The sequence below is a fragment of the Schistocerca nitens genome, chromosome 2 (assembly GCF_023898315.1).
Source record: "Schistocerca nitens isolate TAMUIC-IGC-003100 chromosome 2, iqSchNite1.1, whole genome shotgun sequence".
Lineage (NCBI taxonomy): Eukaryota > Metazoa > Arthropoda > Insecta > Orthoptera > Acrididae > Schistocerca > Schistocerca nitens.
Window position 1 is genome coordinate 544,857,758 of NC_064615.1, and position 24,932 is coordinate 544,882,689.

The 24,932-nt window shown below is 40.2% G+C and overlaps 2 protein-coding genes across 8 annotated transcripts in view; one reads left to right on the top strand and one right to left on the bottom strand.

Moving 5' to 3' along the window:
* The window catches only part of LOC126236546 (uncharacterized), a 127,980-nt gene that overhangs the window by 79,153 nt on the left and 23,895 nt on the right, over positions 1-24,932 (bottom strand). Inside the window, exon 1 of one of the 4 annotated variants that reach the window (XM_049945940.1) lies at positions 1,650-1,720. The exons of the other annotated variants lie outside the window; for them this stretch is intronic. Within the exon in view, the coding sequence (XP_049801897.1) occupies positions 1,650-1,677 (28 nt within the window). The 5' untranslated portion in view covers positions 1,678-1,720. Of the gene's footprint in view, positions 1-1,649; positions 1,721-24,932 lie in introns of those variants that run through there. 4 annotated transcript variants of the gene reach the window in all.
* The window catches only part of LOC126236542 (uncharacterized), a 120,050-nt gene that overhangs the window by 63,138 nt on the left and 31,980 nt on the right, over positions 1-24,932 (top strand). The window contains exons 3-4 of one of the 4 annotated variants that reach the window (XM_049945926.1): positions 17,086-17,198; positions 20,079-20,394. The exons of 1 other annotated variant lie outside the window; for it this stretch is intronic. In XM_049945926.1, the coding sequence (XP_049801883.1) occupies positions 17,086-17,198; positions 20,079-20,140 (175 nt within the window). In that variant the 3' untranslated portion in view covers positions 20,141-20,394. Of the gene's footprint in view, positions 1-11,580; positions 11,624-17,085; positions 17,199-20,078; positions 20,395-24,932 lie in introns of those variants that run through there. 2 more of the 4 variants (XM_049945925.1, XM_049945923.1) reach the window with 2 other exon arrangements.

Sequence of the window (24,932 nt, forward strand, 5' to 3'; positions counted from 1 at the left end):
GGTTTTTAGAGTTAATGAAAAAAGCAGTGTGGCCCAAGTTTATTCAAGTTCATCGCTAATCAAAAGAGCCTACCGTCTATACTGAATTTCATAAATAGCATTACATCGTACTGCAAGCAACTCATCGCAAAGTAAGCTACATCCAGTAGTTTTATAGTTGTGTTATACGCATGCCAGTATAATAGTAGCTTTCTTGGTTCAAAAAATAGCTCTGAGCACTATGGGACTCAACATCTGAGGTCATCAGTCCCCTAGAACTTAAAACTACTTAATCCTAACCAACCTAAGGTCATCACACACATTCATGCCCGAGGCAGGATTCGAACCTGCGACCGTAGCGGTCGCGCGGTTCCAAACTGAAGTGACTAGAACCGCTCGACCAGCCCGTCCGGCAGCTTTCTTGGGACATTAGATTGGTCTAGTCAAACCACCAACGTAGTCCTGTCCTCTCATCATAACTTCCGTTAAATTGAGAACTAATTTTCAATCAAGTAGTCATTGTAATAGGAAGCTGTAGTAACTATGGTTCTTCATATGGTGCAGCACTGCTATGCTAACACAGACAATCAGTTGAACCGAAAAGTTATATAAGTGCAATACATGTTTGAGTGACAAAACTATAGTGGCTATCTTGAAGCCATGGTAATTTTATGATTTTATGTTTTGTTCTGTAAATAACATATCTCTACATAACATTAGTACAGGCAGTAGGTTGTTGCCTTGAAGGAAGGTTTCTACGGCACTATTCGAATAGTATCTGATAAGGATAAGGAATTAATTACTTCCGGTCACGACTAAAGATATTTTCAAAGACACAGCTTTATCGTTATTTGCGTGACGCAATATAGTATCTACGAAGTGTTGCTAGTCGCAATTAAAATTTTTATTAGAATTATTTCATCACAGATTAACGTCTTTAGTGTTCATTTTACGCGTGTTTTTTACATCGAAGCTCGCGCAAGCGCATTTGTTTATTTACCGCATTACCTTTGTTAAAGTATTTGCGTGAATTCAGTGTAATTAGCTATTTACCAAAGGCAGCTTTCAATCGTTTTGGAGATGGAAAACATTTTATTCTGATTTCTAAGTTCATTCATACAACTTTGTGATACCTAATCACGGTTTCCTATAGTAAGGCTGCCACTCGTTGCCTTTCTTTTTTTTTTTTACATTTATAAAATTTTGTACACAGCAAATACTCGTGCAATAACGAATGTGTTGGAACTGTCTAAATAGTATCGGTAAGAATCGATCTCCATATTAGATGCTTTGTTTATATTTATTGTGCAACAGTTTTATGCACAGGAGAGTATATGTGAGTAACATGTTACGATACGACAAGAATATAATGTGGTCCAAGTGGTTTAACAGTTGCTTACTGCACTCTGCTGATGATTCGATATAACAAACAGCTTACAGTGGACGAGATAAGCTTCACAATAGCGAAGATTAACAAGTACTCATTCGAAATAAGATATGCATTTTAAAGGCTTCTGGATTGTATTTCATTTTTTTTCGGCCAATCGACTAACTTTCTATACATGGAAATAGCTTTTCGCATTGATTAATACATGAGAAATCATGTAAATAGGGGTAAGAAAAAAAATGTTTATCGTGAATGACAGATAATAAATTCTGCCAATACTTACCAGCAACAAGCAACAAAGATGCCTTCATTGTACTCGACAAAAACTACTACTGCTCTCTGCGTTATATTTTCATTTATATACGTTTAATACCCGATGGCATCATCGAATGTTATCGTTAAGTTTCCTCCTGATTTTCCGTTCCGTGAACTCTGGTTGCAGCAACTAGCAGCAGATTGACTTTCCTTGTGCTTGAAAAGATCTGTTATCGTTCGCTATGTCAAACGTATTATCAGCATTACAACTACAGCATTCAATAAAACTGGTTACCATACTTTAGGCACAGGCTGGAAAAGAATATTTTTTGTCTCTCAATGAAGCCCATCTTTTAATGTCGTACGGCTCGAATGCTGATGAAAGGAGGTGAACAGATGTCAGTGACGTTTATATCATTCACCGTCCGGTATAAAGAGCTTTCCATTTTGAAGAGGAATCTCTTGTGCATAGACGAACTTTAGTACGTAGATAATACAGTCTAGTTACCAATCATAGAATCATACGAGGGAGTGCTCTCTAGAGACTACGTAAGCAGTTTCCACCATCTTCTAAATTTTTTTATTATTCTTAGACGTAATGTTGTGTTTTTTGCAGCATTTGTAATTTTTTCTAGATCTACACCTCTACGTCCAGTATAATACATTAAATCCATTTGAAATATGTGGTTAATTCTTTAGCTACAGACTGTTATATATCTAACTTCCCGTGGATTAAATCTGGGAGCGCCATATCGTATGGGCACGTAAAATTCCCCTCCTTAAAAAATCTTTTTGCGTGTAAAGAGCAACAAACCGACGCCTTCTGTAGACACTAGCAGTCAAATGAAAGGCTAGACGAGCATTGTTTGTTAGGACTGAGTCTAGCAACACAATTAAAAACGGAAATACCGTATATCTGTTATAACTCCAGAGAAACGGCACTTAACGACTCTTAGGAAATACACCCTATATAAAGTACTGACGCTTTTGTGATACTGCGTTGGTCGTGCGCCATAGTAAGTAATAATTTAACACAAGACAAAGCTGTGACTTGGAAAATGGGAAAAAGCTTCAATTCAGCAGACTAAACTTTGTAATGCAGAAAAAGACTGGAGCACATAAAAAGTGGATAAGAAATAAGGAAATATTTTAAAGATCAAATACCCATCTGGCTAAAAAGCGAAAATGTGTAAATTGTTTCGAATTCCAACCTTGTTCCCTACCCTTCTGTTAGAGAGAAAGTCGCGCAAGGAGCGACTTAGAGACAAAGAGTCGAAGCTTGACACGTCACTAGCAGCTCCACACAAAGAACACATACGTACTTAACATGATAAGTGTTTAATTGTTTTAGGTTTTAGTGTAAATGGCATATCAGTTATGTATGTAGTACATTCTGCGACGTGGAATTTAATTATGTCACATTCTCCTTAGAAAAATGAAGTGAAATATTTTTCCTTTTGATGCCTTTAACCTCGCATTTTGCAAAAACAGACAAAATGTCTGGTGGGATACTGCAATCACTGGTTATGCAATGTTACTTATAATCCGTCATGATTGCAAAAATGTTTATTCACGTAGCTGGTTTCTGTCCGTCCAGAACCATCTTCAGATATGCAAATTTCAGTTACAGGAGTAACCCGTCCTCACACAGCAACATTCTCATGCTGCGTCCAGCTGAAAATTCCGGTATGATTTCGAGGGCTCTGGACAGTCTGTCGCACCACACTGGCTCTTCTCTTCTGGAACTGCCTCGTACTCTGTGACAAATGAGTGGACAGATGTGTCAACAAAGATGAATTCTCTGAAAACATCTGTAGAAGTCTTATTATTTACTGTTGGTACTGAAAATGAAAGACACTCCCTTTCCTACAGAGCACACGTACTTCTATTCCTGCAGCCCCTGCAGAACATGAACATGAAGTCACGACTGTAGACTTCCTTTGATTACATCCCTATTAACAGTATATTATCAGTTTTGTTCGTGATCTTTTAACTACTTCATCTTCGCCTTGTTTACAAACAAAGTGACGGGCTACTTTTGTACTTTTTACAAACGAGGGACAGCTTTGACAACGAACTTTCGGAACCGCACGAAACCATGTATAAAGTAACACCCGATCATAGAAAAACCAGTGGTCTGTATAATTTTCATGTAAACGTTGCATTCTACCATAAGCAGCATTTTAATAGAGAGAAATAAAGTAACAAGATGTAACTGAAAGGTAAATAGGGAACTTTAAGAATATTAACATGTAATTCAATGACGTCAGTGTAACATGCACTTTCAGTCAACAGTGCAAAAAAAACTCTGCCTAAAGTAATCAAATAGCTCAAAACACACATATCCTACACACCTGATAGTGCTTATACGAATTCTCATTCTGCAGATGCGGAAGTGGTTAAAACAATCCAGACGAGAACAAATTCAACACCTCATTAGATCCACGTTTCTATATCCGCAATCACTTACATATTTTATCAGTCCAACAAATAACGGGACATTAATTACATTTTTAAATGATATTGTGAGTATGTCAGTGTCATTACAGGCCTTCCACCAAGTATAGTGCAAAATATGCATATACTCAGTTGCCAAAGCTTGATTTTACATCACAGAGTGAGGTGTATTATGCCCAACTTATGTGAATCTTCTCTTGTGTTTTGGAACATTGTAGTCTTACATAATTAGCAATCCTTGTGATGTAGAGTTTATATGAGCGAAAGATGTAACCACCAAGAGATGGTAATGTTTTGTGCCTTTTAGTGGAATATCTCCAGCTAATATCTTTGCTTGGAAAATTTGCACTTTGGGACGAGAACGATGCGTATACCGTCACCATCTATTACGCAGCAACACGTTCTTTTCACTTGCTGCGTGTTCGCCAAGGAATGAAGTAAGAAATCGTTTCACGTTGATCTTACGTCATTGTTCTACTCTTGATTGCCTCCCCATGAATGTTTCGTGGCAGGTTGTTTCCGGTTCCTTTGAAATATTTGTGGCAACAGTGTCTTTTGGCCCTTGAAAACAGATGTACTACTTCTTTGCTAATCAATCTGTCATTGATGAAGCGACATGAATTGTGTAGCTGTGGATAGAGGTATGTAGAGACTACAACACATTAGCTGTAGTTTTCTCGCCTCTGTGGGACAGTGTTGATGATGAAGACATTTCGTACTGGAATAAGCTCTGGTCACTGTTCCAAACATTTTCACTCAACACACTCTGCTGTGTCATACACACGTTCACTTCTTCCACAAACTGTTGTGCCATCTTCCGTGTAATGTTATCGTCTTCTTTGTCTTTCTGTGTGACAAATGTAGTAAAACGCACGGATAAAATGCGATTCTCAACTTTAAGACTGTCGATAAACGAATTCGAAGCTTTGAAATTGTCCAAGTCAACCATTTTAGACGTTTCTAGTGCCCACATCTGCAGATGCCGACAGCGAACTGTAGAGCCACACTACCTCTCTCTATTAAATCGTGATACCACATGCTCATTTAGAGCTTGTAATTGGGACCGTCTGTTTTCTTTCAAACGATCTCCTGCTGCCTTTCACTAGACGCACAATTTACAATTAATCGGCAATTTCATTTACTTTTAATATACTTATAGTGCCCCACTAGTTTGCCACAGGAATTGAAGCCACGACAGCCACAGCCATCATCAGTGTTTTCTAGTAGGCTGTCATCAATATCTTCTATTACACTGGATTTCGACGGTTTGCTTGTACATAGATCGTACTCACTTTGACTGGACTGTTGCTGTTGCTCTGGAGATGGACGTCGTGTACTGTTTGAGTAACCACCTTCACGTTCAGGTTCTTCCTATACTTCAAAATCAGTATCCCTATCATTATATTTTACTGTTTAACATCTTTAGCTCACATCCACTTGATTTATACAGGTGCTGAATCGTTAAATTACTTAGCTTTCCCAGAATGTTTTAAATTTAATGGTGATATTTAATGGTGTGTGGAATAAAATAACGGTCAAACTATGAAAATATATACTGTACTAATTCAAATGAAATTCATATCTCCACGACAGTAACAAGACGAAAGTCGATTTTAGTGAAACATAAAGTATGTGTACAAACGGCGTGCCTGCATTAGATTCAGCTACTAATGTATTATTCATTCTGGTCACAGAAACAAGCTGTGTTTACTTGCAGTCCCATGTCACAATGAAGTGGTACTGTAATGTAGCATACCATAAATGAAATAATAAAATTTACTTATTGATTTCCGATTTGTCTTCTTTCAGCTGTGCCACAAATGGCTCTGAGCACTATGGGACTTAACACCTGAGCTCATCAGTCTGTAGAACTTGGAACAACTTAAACCTAACTAACCTAAGGAAATCACACACATCCATGGCCGAGGCAGTATTCGAACCTGAAGCTCCTAGAACCGCTCGGCCACAACGGCCGGCCTCAGCTGTGCCACAAAACGTATAAAAGCGTATCCCCCACCGAGACTGGAATCAGAAACCAAAGTAGGCACCCTTCCCTGGCCCAAGTTACTCCTGGATAGCCAAATTTTACAGCATTGTGTTCTGCCTTACTCCTCCACCCCTGACTATGAAGGATAGTCTCGAAACGTAAAAGGCAAGATTAATCGCAGTTTCCAAGTAAAATGAAAACCGTAAACTGCTACAATTATTTCAAACGTTATGGGAAAATCACTCCTCCTATTTGATGCAAATCATAAAAAAAATGTCATGTGACATTTGTAGGCCAATTCTGGGTCACTCAGGAAGAAACTCGTTGGTCACACGATTGCCAAACATATCCTGCATTGTTGTCCAGAATCAGTTAACCTTATCAGACTTGAAACCACACTTTTAAATAAAAGAACTGAAAAATCCGTAATATTTCACTTTTTAGCACCGTTAATGGCCAATAATTTGAAAAAAATGTTTCATTAAATACGTGACCTATTGACCTACACGTCATGTATTGTGTGTTTTACAGCAGGTCTCTATCAAGTAAAATTAGCTACCTGTAGCCCGTGTATGAAATCCGGTCTCTATGATACTACAATACTCAAATACAAAACTTCCTTATTTACTGAAGTTTATTGTAAATTTAAACACTTTTTGGTTAGAAAAATCAGTTAACAGAAATCAGAGCTTCTATACATCACTTATTTGTTCTTTCACGGCATTTTAATGAAACTGACCTGCACATTATGTAAAAATGTCGAAAAAGAGTCATTTCAGAGACTAAATTTTGCAACACAGTATTCATTGCATATTCTTGTGTAATAATATATGTGACGATTACTTCCACCTCTAAGCTATCTCATATTGTGTGGAAATGTTTTAAGCAGTACCTTTTTCAAGTGAAATAAAGGAACGCATCACAGATATGGTATGTTACGAACTTTTGACTGGAGCAACCTTGCATGCTACGTCCAGATGAACATTTTTTTCTCCCAGCATAAATTTCTGGTCATTGGAATGCATTCCTAAATCTTTTGCATGCTCGTGGGATGGCTTGTATTGGTTTACGCTTCTTCTATTCGTGCCTTTTCCTGTCGTTCGACATATTTGGGTCGAGGGGCTCCTGCAGCACCTCCAGAACATTCCAATTCGAGCGTGTCGGTTCCTGTCTATCGGTGAGAGAATTGCAGAGTTTATTGGGCTAGAGTGTAGTTTGTGCACCGTCATCCCATGTGCTGGTGGCGCCGTGGAGTCGCGGGCATGTGGCGTGAAGGTGGTTTGGACAAAGCAAGTGTGTCTGTTCCTATCTGTCGGTGCTGGGAATTTGTGAAATTTAGGACCGATATAGCTTTTAGTGTGTCATGTGAGAGAACTTTCCAAACATCTCGGGTGGTTGTGTGGGGTAGGTATTTGCGGACTGGACCCTGTACAGAAAAAAAAAAAAAATGATATCGAGGTGGAACGTTTCCTTTGTCCGGCACGCGGTCGACAGGTTCCATCGTGTCCGGCGTTAAGTGCTTGCTGGCGGGTGAGGCGCTACAGTCCGGAACCCGTGACTGCTACGGTCGTAGGTTCGAATCCTGCCTCGGCCATGGATGTGTGTGATGTCCTTAGGTTAGTTAGGTTTAAGTTGTTCCAAGTTCTACAGACTGATGACCGCAGGTGTTAAGTCCCATAGTGCTCAGAGCCATTTGTGGCACAGCTGAAAGAATACAAATCGAAAATCAATATGGAAATTTTATTATTTCATTTATGGTATGCCACATTACAGTACCACTTCATTGTGACATGGGACAACAAGTAAACACAGCTTGTTTCAGTGTCCAGAATGAATAACACATTAGTAACTGAATCTAATGCAGCCACGCCGTTTGTACACATACTTTATGTTTTACTAATATCGACTCCGTCTTATTACTGTCGTGGAGATATAATTTTCATTTGAATGAGTATAGTATATATTTTCATAGTTTGACCGTATTTTTATTCCACACACCATTAAATATCACCATTAAATTTAAAACATTCTGGGAAAGCTAAGTAATTTAACGATTCCGCACCTGTATAAATCAAGTGGATGTGAGCTAAAGATGTTAAACAGTAAAATATAAAGATAGGGATACTGATTTTGAAGTACAGGAAGAACCTGAACGTGAAGGTGGTTACTCAAACAGTACACGACGTCCATCTCCAGAGCAACAGCAACAGTCCAGTCAAAGTGAGTACGATCTATGTACAAGCAAACCGTCGAAATCCAGTGTAATAGAAGATATTGATGACAGCCTACTAGAAGACACTGATGATGGCTGTGGCTGTCGTGGCTTCAATTCCTGTGGCAAACTAGTGGGGCACTATAAGTATATTGAAAGTAAATGAAATTGCCGATTAATTGTAAATTGTGCGTCTAGTGAAAGGCAGCAGGAGATTGTTTGAAAGAAAACAGACGGTCCCAATTACAAGCTCTAAATGAGCATGTGGTATCACGATTTAATAGAGAGAGGTAGTGTGGCTCTACAGTTCGCTGTCGGCATCTGCAGATGTGGGCACTAGAAACGTCTAAAATGGTTGACTTGGGCAATTTCAAAGCTTCGAATTCGTTTATCGACAGTCTTAAAGTTGAGAATCGCATTTTATCCGTGCGTTTTACTACATTTGTCACACAGAAAGACAAAGAAGATGATAACATTACACGGAAGATGGAACAACAGTTTGTGGAAGAAGTGAACTTGTGTATGTCACAGCAGAGTGTGTTGAGTGAAAATGTTTGGAACAGTGACCAGAGCTTATTCCAGTACGAAATGTCTTCATCATCAACACTGTCCCACAGAGGCGAGAAAACTACAGCTAATGTGTTGTAGTCTCTACATACCTCTACCCACAGCTACACAATTCATGTCGCTTCATGAATGACAGATTGATTAGCTAAGAAGTAGTACATCTGTTTTCAAGGGCCAAAAGACACTATTTCCACAAATACAATCAAGTTTTGGCAACTGAGTACATGCATATTTTGCACTATACTTGGTGGAAGGCCTGTAATGACACTGACATACTCACAATATTATTTAAAAATGTAATTAATGTCCCGTTGCTTGTTGGACTGATAAAATATGGAAGTGAATGTGGATATAGAATCGTGGATCTAATGAGGTGTTGAGTACGTTCTCGTCTGGATTGTTTTAACCACTTCCACATCTGCAGAATAAGAATTCGTATAAGCACTATCAGGTGTGTAGGATATGTGTGTTTTGAGCTATATGATTACTTTAGGCAGAGTTTTTTTTTGCACTGTTGACTGAAAATGCATGTTACACTGACGTCATTGAATTACATGTTAATATTCTTAAAGTTCCCTATTTACCTTTCAGTTACATCTTGTTACTTTATTTCTCTCTATTAAAATGCTGCTTATGGTAGAATGCAACGTTTTGCATGAAAATTATACATGCCACTGGTTTTTCTATGATCGGGTGTTACTTTATACATGGTTTCGTGCGGTTCCGAAAGTTCGTTGTCAAAGCTGTCCCTCGTTTGTAAAAAGTACAAAAGTAGCCCGTCACTTTGTTTGTATACAAGGCGAAGATGAAGTAGTTAAAAGATCACGCACAAAACTGATACTATACTGTTTATAGGGATGTAATCAAAGGAAGTCTACATTCGTGACTTCCTGTTCATTTTCTGCAGGGGCTGCAGGAATAGAAGTACGTGTGCTCTGTAGGAAAGGGAGTGTCTTTCATTTTCAGTACCGCCAGTAAATTATAAGACTTCTACAGATGTTTTCAGAGAATTCATCTTCGTTGACACATCTGTCCACTCATTTGTCACAGAGTACGAGGCAGTTCCAGAAGAGAAGAGCCAGTGTGGTGCGACAGACTGTCCAGGGCCCTCGAGATCATACCGGAGTTTTCAGCTGGACGCAGCATGTGAATGTTGCTGTGTGAGGACGGGTTACTCCTGTAACTGAAATTTGCATATCTGAAGATGGTTCTAGACGGACAGAAACCAGCTACGTGAATAAACATTTTTGCAATCATGACGGATTATAAGTAACATTGTATAACCAGTGATTGCAGTATCCCACCAGACATTTTGTCTGTTTTTGCAAAATGCGAGGCTAAATGCATCAAAAGGAAAAATATTTCACTTCATTTTTCTAAGGAGAATGTGACATAATTAACTTCCACGTGGCAGAATGTACTACATACATAACTGGTATGCCATTTACACTAAAACCTAAAACAATTAAACACTTATCATGTTAAGTACGTATGTGTTCCGTGTGTGGAGCTGTTAGTGATGTGTCAAGCTTCGACTCTTTCTCTCTATGTCGATCCTTGTGTGTCTTTCCCTCTAATAGAAGGGTGGGGGACAAAGTTGTAATTCGAAACAATTTACTCTTTTTCGCTTTTTAGCCAGATGGGTATTTGATCTTTAAAATATTTCCTTATTTCTTATCCACTTTTTATGTGCTCCAGTCTTTTTCTGCATTACAAAGTTTACTCTGCTGAATTAAAGCTTTTTCCCATTTTCCAAGTCACAGCTTTGTCTTGTGTTAAATTATTACTTACTATGGCCCACGACCAACGCAGTATCACAAAAGCGTCAGTACTTTATATAGGGTGTATTTCCTAAGAGTCGTTAAGTGCCGTTTCTCTGGAGTTATAACAGATATACGGTATTTCCGTTTTGAATTGTGTTGCTAGACTCAGTCCTAACAAACAATGCTCGTCTAGCCTTTCATTTGACTGCTAGTGTCTACAGAAGGCGTCGGTTTGTTGCTCTTTACACGCAAAAAGATTTTTCAAGGAGGGGAATTTTACGTGCCCATACGATATGGCGCTCCCAGATTTAATCCACGGGAAGTTAGATGTATAACAGTCTGTAGATAAAGAATTAACCACATATTTCAAATAGATTTAATCTATTATACTGGACGTAGAGGTGTAGATCTAGAAAAAATTACAAATGCTGCAAAAAACACAACATTACGTCTAAGAATAATAAAAAAATTTAGAAGATAGTGGAAACTGCTTACGTAGTCTCTAGAGAACACTCCCTCGTATGATTCTAAGATTGGTAACTAGACAGTAGTATCTAGGTACTGAAGTTCCTCTATGCACAAGAGTTTCTTTTTCAAAATGGAAAGCTCTTTATATCGGACGGTGAATGATATAAATATCACTGACATCTGTTCACCTCCTTTCATCAGCATTCGAGCCGTACGACATTAAAAGATGGGCTTTATTGAGAGAAAAAAATATTCCTTTCCAGCCTGTGCTCAAAGTATGGTAACAAGTTTTATTGAATGCTGTAGTTTTAATGCTGATAATACGTTTGACATAGCGAACGATAACAGATATATTCAAGCACAAGGAAAGTCAATCTGCTGCTAGTTGTTGCAACCAGAGTTCACGGAACGGAAAATCAGGAGGAAACTTAACGATAACATTCGATGATGCCATCGGGTATTTAAACATATATAAATGAAAATATAACGCATAGAGCAGTAGTAGTTTTTGTCGAGTACAATGAAGGCTGCTTTGTTGCTTGTTGCTGGTAAGTATTGGCAGAATTTATTATCTGTCATTCACGATAAACATTTTTTTCTTACCCCTATTTTACAAAATTTCTCATGTATTAATCAATGCGAAAAGTTATTTCCATGTATAGAAAGTTAGTCGATTGACCGAAAAAAAAAATGAAATACAATCCAGAAGACTTTAAAATGCATATCTTATTTCGAATGAGCACTTGTTAATCATTGCTATTGTGAAGCTTATCTCGTCCACTGTAAGCTATTTCTTGTATCGAATCATCAGCAGAGTGCAGTAAGCAACCGTTAAAACACTTGGACGACATTATATTCTTGTTGTATCGTAACATGATACTCACATATACTCTCCTGTGCATAAAACTGTTGCACAATAAATATAAACAAAGCATGCAATATGGAAGTCGATTCTTACCGATACTATTTCGACAGTTCCAACCCATTCGTTATTGCACGAGTATTTGCTGTGTACAAAACCTTATAAGCGTAAAAAAAAAGAAAGGCTACGAGTGGCAGTCTTACTGTAGGAAACCGTGATTAGGTATCACAAAGTTGTATGAATGAACTTAGAAATCAGAATAAAAAGTTTTCCAAATCCAAAACGATTGAAAGCTGCCTTTGGTAAATAGCTAATTACACTGAATTCACGCAAATACTTTAACAAAGGTAATGCGGTAAATAAACAAAATGCGCTTGCGCGAGCTTCGATGTAAAAAACACGCGTAAAATGAACACTAAAGACGTTAATCTGTGATGAAATAATTCTAATAAAAATTTTAATTGCGACTAGCAACGCTTCGTAGATACTATATTGCGTCACGCAAATAACGATAAAGCTGTGTCTTTGAAAATATCTTTAGTCGTGACCGGAAGTAATTAATTCCTTATCCTTATCAGATACTATTCGAATAGTGCCGTAGAAACCTTCCTTCAAGGCAACAACCTACTGCCTGTACTAATGTTATGTAGAGATATGTTATTTACAGAACAAAACATAAAATCATAAAATTACCATGGCTTCAAGATAGCCAGTATAGTTTTGTCACTCAAACATGTATTGCACTTATATAACTTTTCGGTTCAACTGATTGTCTGTGTTAGCATAGCAGTGCTGCACCATATGAAGAACCATAGTTACTACAGCTTCCTATTACAATGACTACTTGATTGAAAATTAGTTCTCAATTTAACGGATCTTTTTTATCTATATTTTTCCCTTAAGACTTTCTCGGAAGTTATGATGAGAGGACAGGACTACGTTGGTGGTTTGACTGGACCAATCTAATGTCCCAAGAAAGCTGCCGGACGGGCTGGTCGAGCGGTTCTAGGCACTTCAGTCTGGAACCGCGCGACCGCTACGGTCGCAGGTTCGAATCCTGCGTCGGGCATGAATGTGAGTAATGTCCTTCGGTTAGTTAGGATTAAGTAGTTCTAAGTTCTAGGGGACTGATGACCTCGGATGTTGAGTCCCATAGAGCTCAGAGCTATTTTTTGAACCAAGAAAGCTACTATTATACTGGCATGCGTATAACACAACTATAAAACTACTGGATTTATCTTACTTTGCGATGAGTTGCTTGCAGTACGATGTAATGCTATTTATGAAATTCAGTATAGACAGTAGGCTCTTTTGATTAGCGATGAACTTGAATAAACATGGGCCACACTGCTTTTATCATTAACTCGAAAAACCTTCTTGCGTCATGTACTACGCACATACACGTGCTCCCTCACTTATATCTTAGCTTCCCCCTTATTATAACACCAATTCCAGCACAATTTGTCATATCTGCCCCAAGACACATGTCTGTACCAAAACGCAGATTGGTCGCAACTCATCCCTCCGTGCATTCTTACGCCAACGATATTATTGTTACATGAAATGTCTGACCCGTGTCATACAAATATAACATCCCTGTCATTTCCAGACTATTTACTACAACGACTTGACATAATTATTTGTTATTTATTCTTTCATCATATATTACAGTCTCATAAAATATCATTGATGATTAATTTCACAAGTACATATAGTTGTAAAAATGGTTTTAAATTTATGAAGCCAAGTAGCTGGAAAATACGTGCTGCACGGTGTCGTAGTTTTACAAGCTATTAGTTAAGACCTGCACTTGTGAGCCATCAGTAAGGGAGGTGTTCAAAATGGAGTTTGGTATTTTCTTTGTGAAACAGCAGGCATCAGTGTTCTGGTAGTTTCAGAGAAAAAACGATATCGCAAATGTTTTTCATAAGCTGTTCAAAATACATACCTGTTTTGTTAGAATTAACGTATATGCTGCACTTGAAATGAACTGTGAAGACGGTTTACACTATCACCAAGTACACGTGGTCTGAAAGTATGTATCTTAGACTTCATATCTTCGGGACATTTTGCTTATGTTTTCGTCAAAACTACCACCTCCCAAACTATGGGATACTTCTCTTATACTGTGTAAAGTGTGAACAGTTATAGCCATATCATAGCTCGCTGTCGTACCTTTGAAAATATCTTTCCGACCATCACTTTTGTTCCATTAAGAGTGTTTTGTTGAACTATTTCTGCAGTGAGTTACCGAATAAAATCATAAATGAGGTCCGATATCCGGTATTCTCATACAATGTCCACTAAATGACATTTCGGAACTGTATCGAATATTGTTTGGAATATTTCAAGGAACGAGGCTTCGATGTGGGCGACATTGCCCATAATGTGATTCCTAGTTGATGAATATCACAAGACCTCTGTTTGCTGAATCAGTTTGGTTTTATATGGAGGAGACTTCCGCCCTCCAAAATGGTCATCAACCGTGGGTATAATAGGGGTTCATCTAATCTGCAACTACAACGAGTTAGGCATCCAATCATGTGTGCTTTTTTCGAGTCGCTCGGAATGCTTTGTCGCTCTTTAGACCTACGGTTAACTTCTGCTGTTACTGGAAAAAGTTGTGTATAGGACCTTAAAGACATCTTCTTAGATCCAGATACATTTCCACTACTGAGCGGTATTAGTTTCTACTGGTTCGATCAGTTACGTTAATGTCGACTAGCTGGGTCTTTTGAGACAATTCAACGAAACCTAAGTCTGTGGTGAATCAGATTCGGAAAAGCGAAATCAGTACTTCGACCTACTATTTAATAGCTATATGTATTTTGAGAGTTAGTGACTGGTTTTGGAATCCTTTTACACTTGAGAAGTAGAGCACCATGACGCTAAGCTGTGATACATACTGGAATGCGCACGCAACACTTCTTGTAGGAATGGTGAAAAGAGGACGCCAGCTTTAGTTATGCAACAAAAAAAGTTACTGCACCAGTTACGTTTTCCTGACAATAGTTTTCGCATTTTTATTTCACCTTAGTGTTGTTGGAAGCAACATGAGTTTTCGATCATTTGTCTGCGTGTGTGTAATTCAACGATTTTTCCCATGCGGTGGTCTGTTTCGTCCTCACTGCAATTAAAAAACCAGAAAATGTAAATCATAGAATATAATTTGAGCTATTCAAGGATAATATTTATGGAGTATCTTCTTACGCATTTCATACCGCCTTCAAAATACGGAGATCGAGTCAATTCACAACGTTTGTTTGTGCACATTGAACTGTAACGTAAGATGACACGTGCCTCTATGACATGTTTCGGTGTGCTGGCTGAAAAATTTTCTCATGCGTTACATTTCAAACGTAAAAACTATAAGAGGTACTTACAAACGTAAGATGTACTGCAATAATGAACAGCAACGAAAATTGCCCTACAAGTCACTAACTAAACAAGCTACTATCAAAGGGATTAAAGAAAGGTAAAGATAAGTACGAACAGGCACATAAAAAACAATATTAAACACTAAGTAGCATAAACAAAAAAAAAAAAACTGGGGGAGAATCAAGTAAGAGAAGTACAAGAGCCCTAAAGTTACCATATTGAGATCTCATTCCAAAGAACAGAAGGAAACATGTCCAGTCATATTAAGAGCAAACTACAGACCCAACAGTGAGAGGATGTATTGTGTTCTTGGCAGATGCCATCGTACCGAAGAACATTTAACTGCATGGAGGGGTGGAGACGGTCCTTAAGCACAAATGCATAGTAGTTTAGATCGATTATGGCTTCCATTATGAAGAATCACCGACACGAATACATTCCTCAGACCATAACGCTCCCTCACTCATTGCAGGTTGTTTGCCTTGAGACGTTTCACGCCCTACACGCCACCCGCCTTATACCCGATCGAGCATAAAACGTCTTTCTCCTCAAACGGCCGCTCAAAGCAGGTCCGGTTCAGGTATTGGAGTGAAAATTGAAGCCTTCGTCGCCGGTGATCAGCAGTCGACGTGAGCGTACGAATCTGGAACCTACTGTGGACAGCGGGAAACAACGACTTTCGCGGGATAATCGTTGAGCAGACACTGCTGGTAGCCCCGTGGTTCATCTGGGGCGTCTTTCCCTCAACTGTACCATGCCTGTTCATCCGTACACATCTCCGCAGCTGTCTCTCACTTCTGTCATCTATGGTCAATGTTGCCCCACTGGTCATGCTGTCAGTTTTCGATAGTGCAGTTTTACCATGCACACTTCACTTTAAGCAGGGTGACAATTGAACAGTTTACAAACTGAGGCGTGCATCCACTCTTTGCCTGAAAGGCAATAACCACACCCTTTTGGACGTAAGATAAATAGCTTCGTTTCCGCATTATGACAACGATTGCACTGTCCCCCGCGGCTCCCTGATGATCTTTACATAGCCTCCAGCGTTAATACTGAGCCCTACCGTCATTGAGTGGTTATCTCGCGTTGAAGTCGAACAAAGGCGGTGGTCACATTCCTGTGACGGAACCGTGTCTGTACTAGTATCTTGGACTTAACGTAGATAGTGAAATGACTCTGATGTCTCCCATCGTACAATATTCGGAACATCACAAGAAGTTATGTGAGATGCTCCATGCAAGGCTTTCACTTCTTTGCCTCTCAGTTTAGTTTGAATGTAACAGAAAAACAAACAAATATCTGACTAGCCTTCAGTGTGGCAGAGCCTTACTAAAAAGGCAAACCTTCCCAAATATAAGTGAGGCAAGAACTAATATTGTCAATTTAATTATGAGATAATAACAATCCAACAAGAACTTGAAAGACCACTGTAATCGTATATTGGAACACGAAATTAATAACGAGAACTTGTCCGACATGAGCATAGCGTGTATGTCGCTGTTGATTCGTTCTTTTTTATTTTGTGGGACGAGTGGACAGTTCAAGTAACACATATATAGCATACAGTAGTGTTGCAGTGCTAAGTGGGAGAGTTTCATTAACATACATTAGACGAAATAGCCATCTGTAATTACGTTCACTGACTTTTACAGCACTGGTAGCAGTGGCGGAGGTCCACGGACAACCAGAAGAGGCGACCACCGCCAACATCGGGAATGAGACTCTAAGCACCGGCAATATCACAGCTGAGAGTAGATTTCTGGGGAGGTCGTCCTACACGGAAGATGACGATTATACCATTTGTGTCGCAGCAGACAACAAGTTCTACCTGTATGCTAATTCGGTGAAGCTGTATTCTTGCTACAACCAACTACCGAAAGGTAAGTTACTTCAAACAGAATTGTTTTCTGTTCAAAATTGACAAGATGAAACCAGTTTGTTCAGCATAAAAATTCGCGAATGGTCCCACAGCGAAAGTGAAAATATTAGTGAAATAAAATCATCAAGGAACAGTTGCTACCCTTGCCTCACCAAAATTACGAAAATGCAACTCTTCATGATTCTCCACCAAAACCATTCAGAGCAATTTGCTGTGCATGTTTAGTCCACCTTTTATAGTCATTTTCTTGCCCCTTAAAACTGCTGCATGTTTTTCACTACACACCCTTGAATTCTTTTAGGAGGATTATGTCGTGTAACGCGACATGAAGTACGCAGTGGGCCATAGTTTCAACATTTTACGAAAAGATATTTTAACAGGCGACGGAAGTTGCCACAAGTGCCGCGGTCTGTAGCGTGTGGTTAATTTTCATAGTGAATGTGTTGGCAGTGAAGTACACACACCTATACTAAGCTTAACACTATAAACCGATAGGCAACGTACACTTTTCTTCATACCCTGTAGAATGCCGACAACTGGATTAGTGTGTGTAAACAATACCCGTCATACGCTTAGGAACAAGTAGAAATAGTCTTGCAAGTTTAAAGAAGTTAAAAATTTAACGACTCGTTGACATAGAGATGAAGAATTAGGTGAACTGGGCAATGATAAGTGAACGTACTGGACTACATCTTATCGGAAACATCATGTTGGCATTAAATTAGGGCACAGATTCATTCATTGTCTTAGTGAGACATCTGCAATGTAATATCATGCCGAAATACGGTATATGTTACTTATAGGCGATGACACACTGTACTAGCAATCAACCGTATAACCATTGCAAAAAATTTCCCAAATATCGGGCATTTATATGGTAAATAGCAGCATGCCACACATTTTAATTAGTAGTCAGTGAAGGTTGAAAAAAGAACCTGATAAATCACGTTACTTAGGCCAGACCAAAATATCGCGAAAGAAGAAGATGTGGGGTTGTCGTATTACTGGTTAAGATTTCCACTGCGTTAGAAGTTGTGCCTGCACGCGTGTTGGTTAGTACAAGAGTACATGAAAGATAAATAATGAATATTTAGATGAAAATGTCTAGAAAACAAGCGGCAAAATCTACATGTATAGTAAGTTTGTTACTATACAACCACGACATTATTTAGTTTGGCTTTTCGTGGCCACTGTTGTAAGCAGGCTGATACATTGCAGTCATCAAGAACAGTGGTTAAGGAAAACGCACCATCTATCGAAGCTTTCAGAACAGCTGTGCCTATACTGTGAAATTGCCCACCGTGTCCTAGCAAAATATCACGATTAAAACTCATGTTGAGCCGACCGAAATGCCCCAGTCCCACATGCAATAATATTGCGGACGATTAATAAACAGAAGGTGGCCTCGCATCTCACACAAAGCTGAAGCCCGTAACTTCACAGGGATCGTGCAGAGTAACATGGGCGCAATTCAAAGAGAATAATTCTTCAAACTCTAATAAAATGTGAATCTTCTAGAGTTGGGGAAAACTGAAGGTCTCACCACTAGAAACGTTTGGTCTCTCTCAAAACAATTAACATTTTGGTGATCTTGCGCTCTCCAAACTTGGCATTCTGAGTGATGGAGAAAGGTACCGGATTCATTCAGTGTTTCTACAGGGTGATTTCGTCGTTTAGCATCCGCAGTTCTGACTTTGACGATAGCTTCTGACAGTACGGCGAAATTGCAAGTTCTTCGTGACTGCGTTTATCTGTTGCCTATTCAAGTGTAATAACTGAGTTTATGTCTTCGATGAATCTCTTTCTGTGTCCTTTGATGTTCGTGGCTATTAAGTATCACGAAGGCAAAGTCTCATCACAAACATCTCCATTGCCGAGTTTCATTGCAGTCACAGCCAACTTATAGCTCAATGCGGCTGCAACTCTCTTCTAGGATAAATGTTATCTTTGGTCAATTTATGGTCTGGGCTTTAAACTTCGCAAATAATAGCTTCTTGAATTCTCTCCTTAAAGTTTCTGTTTCGTATCATATGGAATTATTTCATTCAGTCCTTTCTTTATGATAAGCGTTAGTATTTACATGACATTCTTCTTAATAAAACTGATCAGAGCGTAAAATTTGTGGTCAGTAACTGTCATCACTCTCAATATGACTTACTTTTCTATTTCTTTTTGCAACAAAAGGGTGTTCATTGTGGCTTCTATAATCGGGTTGTTACAACTGGTTGGTGGAACGTTCGGACGACAGAATACCGTTGCTGACATGTACACGAAGGACAGAGTACACGCACTTCATCCAGTCACGTTGGATCGTTCTTGTGTTAAGATGTTCTCGTGCGGCGCCAATTTCCACTGAGATCGTTCACGTTCGACTAAGTTTTAGGGTTAGTGGGGACCAGAAGTGCTGGCCATTCTCAAATCACAAACTCAGGGATGGCCAGATCAGTTCCCAGCAAACGAAAACGAGGTCCCTCAGGTTATCGTCATTTGGCACGTCTCAGGATACATGTCGTGCTTATTGAATGCTTCGCGCTCCAGGAGCATTACCCCCCCCCCCACCCCACCCTAGAGGAACTTGGTTGTAGTGGCATCCTTAAACTTTCGAAATATGCCGTAAGTCAGGTTGACGCGCGTAATCACTCTTCCAACTGACTGCTATATTACCAGTAAGGATAGGAACCCTGTAACATAGCACACTGGTGGGACCCCACATTATCGCTGATACACGACCATGACATAATCTTGTCACATTGCTGAGAGTAAGATTCATGCTATGTAAAAAAGGCGAAGAGTTTCAGTTGTCTCATCACTAGTAAATTTAAACTGCTATCTTATTTTAGAAGTTCCTATCTTTATAAAAGCACATTTTTCTTCGTTGCAGTTTACGTGGTGAAACCAAAGAGCCAGTGCAAACCTTACCTGTCAGATTGTCCCAGGAACTAGGAGTATTGCAAGTCCGTTGGCTCAGCTTGGATCGTCTGCGAGGGAGTGAACACTAAATCGCTGACCTGCTGACTGAAGACATCTGCTGTTTCCAGAGGAGCCAAGAAACTTCAAGAGCGTCAGAACTTGACTCTTTTACTTACACATAACCGGTGGAATCTACACATCTTATTCTGTGTCAGTTTCTGATTACTTCACGACACGCAGTAAATTTCATTACTGTAAAGATTAGTATTAAAATCATTGCATATGTATTCTTTTTATGTTTCTGTTGTTTCTATAACAGTTGTATGCCGACGCAATAGTTTCATGACGTCAACTGTTGTATTAAACGGTAGAAGATATTTCTCTACCTACAGGTTCACGAAAATACTGACAAACTACGGCTTGTTATTAATAACATCAAATGCATTTCATCCGTTATCCACGATGACCTCCTATATTCCCAATATCCAGTTTCAACCGTAACACACTGACTGCCACGAGGACACCGGCGGCCACAGCAAAGACTCACGACTGACGCCACGGCTGGACCTTACCTGGCCTGGGAAATAAGTAAAAAATTTGTAATCCAGAGGAAATGGTGTCATATCTCACGGTTTTATATGGATTTATTGCAAGCAGTTATGGACAGTAGACTTTGAAATATCACGCCAAGTTGCGGGTTCACATTATCGAAGTAGTAAAAGTGACCGTTTACCGTCTCAATTACTTGATATTCTCGCTTGAAGCGTAAGTACAAGTGCTTGCTGAAAAGTAATGTCTCCGTATTTTTATATGTCAAAACTTATAAATCTTCTTAAATAAAATAAACTTTATTAACATTCTACACCCTTTTTCTTCGTGTCACTATGTTTAACCAAACGTGAGAAAAGTTTCTTGATACCGTCACCGTAGAATATTTTACTTTGTTGATGGAGCCACAACATTACTCCTACTTGCACCGCTTCATCACTATCAAAGCGAAATCGTTTAAAAGTTTTCTTAGACTTTTGGAAAAAGATGACAGTAGGATGGGGCCTTGACGGGGTGTATGGAAGATGCTCTGTGGCCTCGTGTACAAGGTGTAGGGTTGTACACATGTCGCAGCGCTTGTGCATTCTGTATCGTTGTCATGATGAAGGAAATGTAGCTCCATCTCTGCAAGAACTCTTCGATTATTCGCCTTTTCAGTTTCTTGAAGGAATACAACAAGCAGTATCTCGAGCTCTGTCACAGTCACGTCACACACCGCCATGTTATACGCTTCAGTACGTAGCCCTCGATCAGCAGAGGGTTGCAATTGCGTTATGGAATTGTGAAAGTCGATCGAGTTATATCCACGACGCGTAATAGCGTAACCCGCATTGTTAACACAATGAAATACTAGGAGGCATACATCCCGTATTATCAATACTTTCTTTCATTTTGTCTTCGGTAACGTCAGATACCGAAGAAAAAAAAGCATGATGCAAAACGAATGCTACAAAATAGTGTTATATCAATAAACAGAATGATAAATCGAGAGCCGGCAGCGGCGGCTGTGCTGCTTTAGGCGCTTCAGTCTGTAACCGGGCGATCGCTACGGTCGCAGGTTCGAATCCTGCCTCGGGCATGGATGTGTGTGATGTCCTTAGGTTAGCTAGGTTAAAGTATTTCTAAGTTCTAGGGGACTGATGACCTAAGATGTTAAGTCCCATAGTGCTCAGAGCCATTTGAACCAAAAATCGAGACAGGTAAGAAAATCGTTATGAGTTAGATTGAGGACACCATACAGCCGGCCGGGGTGGCCATGCGGTTCTAGACGCTACATTCTGGAACCGCGCGACCACTACGATCGCAAGTTCCAATCCTGCTTCGGGCGTGGATGGGTGTGGTGTCCTTAGTTTAGTTAGGTGTAAGTAGTACTAAGTTCTGGTTGAGTGATGACCTTAGCAGTTAAGTCCCATAGCACTTAGAGCCATTTGAACCTTTTTTGAAACCATACATTAACCATAATTTATTATGTTCAGTACTAAAATTAAATATAAATCCCAAATGGCCACAAAACACATAATTTGCTTGATAGGAGTAGCCCACATTATACACGATGAAGAAAAAATGCCACACGTCACGGTCGGCATGTCATTGCTCATCGCAGTTCAAGACAAAAGTGTATCAACCTAACCTTAGTCCAACTCACTGGTTAACAGAAATGCGATTCAGAAAATAAGGCTCTGGTAATGCTGTTACTGCATGCAGCGGGGCTAAGAACAAGTACCATTAATTCTGGGCTGAGGTGGAGCTCTCCCATTAGCTCAGTGAGACGAGAAAATGCCGTAGGAATCGGAGACTTGGACTCAATGATGTTCAAGTTCAGTTTGCTCCAAACATTCTTTTTCAGATAAAGCATCAAACACTATCAAGTTGACACCTCCAATTGTGGTATATTGTATTTTTCTTTCTGTCTTTACTTAAAATTAAGACAGAACATGAACTTCTTACATATAAAACGTCTGCTTTGCTCTGTCCATGAGATAATTAAAAACAGTTGAAAATAATAATGCACACAATAACATCGTCGGTATCCAATGAGTTACAAAAGACGTAGTACGTAGGGGATACTAAATTGCACATTACGTTACACATTATAATTCCATTCTAGACATCCATCGTCCAGTTTCATCTTCATAGTGCTGGTACGTAGACACACGAACAAAATTCAGTTTAGGAAAGGCGTTCAACTACCTTGCATTTGCAAACTTCGCAACTAGCTGTGTCGTACGTTGCTGGACCCTACACAACACGTCTGCATCAACTTTTGTTATGTTTCCTCCCTCCCTGCACTTACACATTCACACACCAAAGTAGACTCCAGTGGATTAATGTCCAGAGATTGTGGAGTCCAGAACATCGAAAATCCATTACCCCATCATTTCCACCGAGCGAGGTGGTGGAGTGGTTAGACACTGGACTCGCATTCGGGAGGACGACGGTTCAATCACGCGTCAGGCCATCCTGATTTAGGTTTTCCGTGACTTCCCTAAATGACTCCAGGCAAATGCCAGGATGGTTCCTTTGAAAGGGCACGGCCGACTTCCTTCCCCTTCCTTGCCTAATCCAATGAGACCGATGACCTCGCTGTCTGGTCTCCTTCCCCAAACCACCCAACCCCAACCCCCATTCATTTCCCTGGAAATGCTTCTATTCCAAAGTGTGGCAGTGTACTAGCGTTCCGAAACCTAAGGTGTAACTGAACACCAAGAGAAACTTTTCAAACGCGTCAAGGAATATACTGCAAAGGAATGAACGGTGCAAGGGCACATGCGAATTGTCCACTAATAGGTAAGGGATCAAAAGCAGTTCATTCATGATTCTAGCCTGAAGATTTATGTCTCTGCCCCAAGAACACAAGCCATGTGCAGGGGTGTTTTTTTCAGAATTCTTCTAAATTTCGTGCAGCTATGGCTGCCTCACATCGGAGTGAAGGCAAGGCACGGCGAGCACTGTATACAAGTGTGATGAAATCAGGGAAGCACAGGGAACTGGCGTGCTGTGAAGAACCGATACATTGCACGCAGTACCGCACCTAATGAACTGTGTGTAGGGACCGAAGAGGGCTGAGGGGACCTGACGCTGTAAATATTAAAGAGCACTCCACTTGTCTCCTCCAGAGGAAATACGTCAGGTGTGTAGCCCAGAGGCGAGTGAAGAACGATTGTTTAAATTGCACGCCAACCTCGACGACATGCTGGTGATGAATCTCGGCGGCAAACCGAACCGCTGAAACTACTACCAACCTCCGCTGCAAGGCAGCGCAATAGCTGCAGAGGGGCGGGCTGGAGCTGCACCGGCGCGAGTAGCGAAAGTGCCGCTAGCCTCCGCTCTCTGGGTGACATCGTCTGGCGGACTGCAGGTTGCTATTGGCTGTGGCGGGTCGGAGGCGCCAACTAGCGACCTCCCGGGTGAAGAGCAGTCTGCGGACACTCATGAATATGCCCTGGCTGCTAAGGTTAACAACAATGGCTGAAAGATGTTTTCCTTTCGGCGCTGTAAGTGGGGTCCACAAGATGAGTTTGAGGGAGCAGCCACCCACGTCCCAGGCTACCTATGCAGCCAAAACCCGCGGCGACCCCTTAGCTGTGACGTGAGTGGGAGCGCTACGTCTGCAACGCAGGGTGGCCGGACGACGATGCAGCAGGTTCCACCACTGGTATTGGTGCTGATCCACGCATGGACGCCACGTGGCGCCATCACTGGGATCGGTGGATGTCCTGCTGTTTAACTTTGATGCAGGAAACTCAACGAATGAGTTGCCGGTTTTTCTCTGCACGCTTAGGCGTAAGTCACCCCTCTCTACCAAACCATACCTCCCTGCCGTTGCGACTTATTGCAACCCCTGAGCGCTACAGGGCGGTTGTGAAATGTCACGTTCACAGGTGACACGCAGGTTGTATTCCAATCAATAATGATTGTTGTGAGTTGAAAATAACTTCAAGAGTGAAGGGAGACTCTCAGTCTATCCCACGTTACTTTTAAAATGTTCAGTATCTTTACTTGGTGCAGAATACATTCACATAGCTATACTCGTCCATTTCGGTCTTCTGGCCACTGGTGCTGAATCACCTTGCTATGATCATTGTGCATCACTTCAAAAACCAGTTTTTCACATATCTGGAACTGCTTTTGGTGATGTTGTTGAATGGTTTACAGAATTCAGTTATCTGTTTGTGTAGTAGGTTTTGTCCTTGGGCGACCACTGTGCATTACTTGTGTACGAAGGTTACCTGTTTCCCAGAAGGCTGTGCTTCAGGTGACGAAAACCATTCTCATC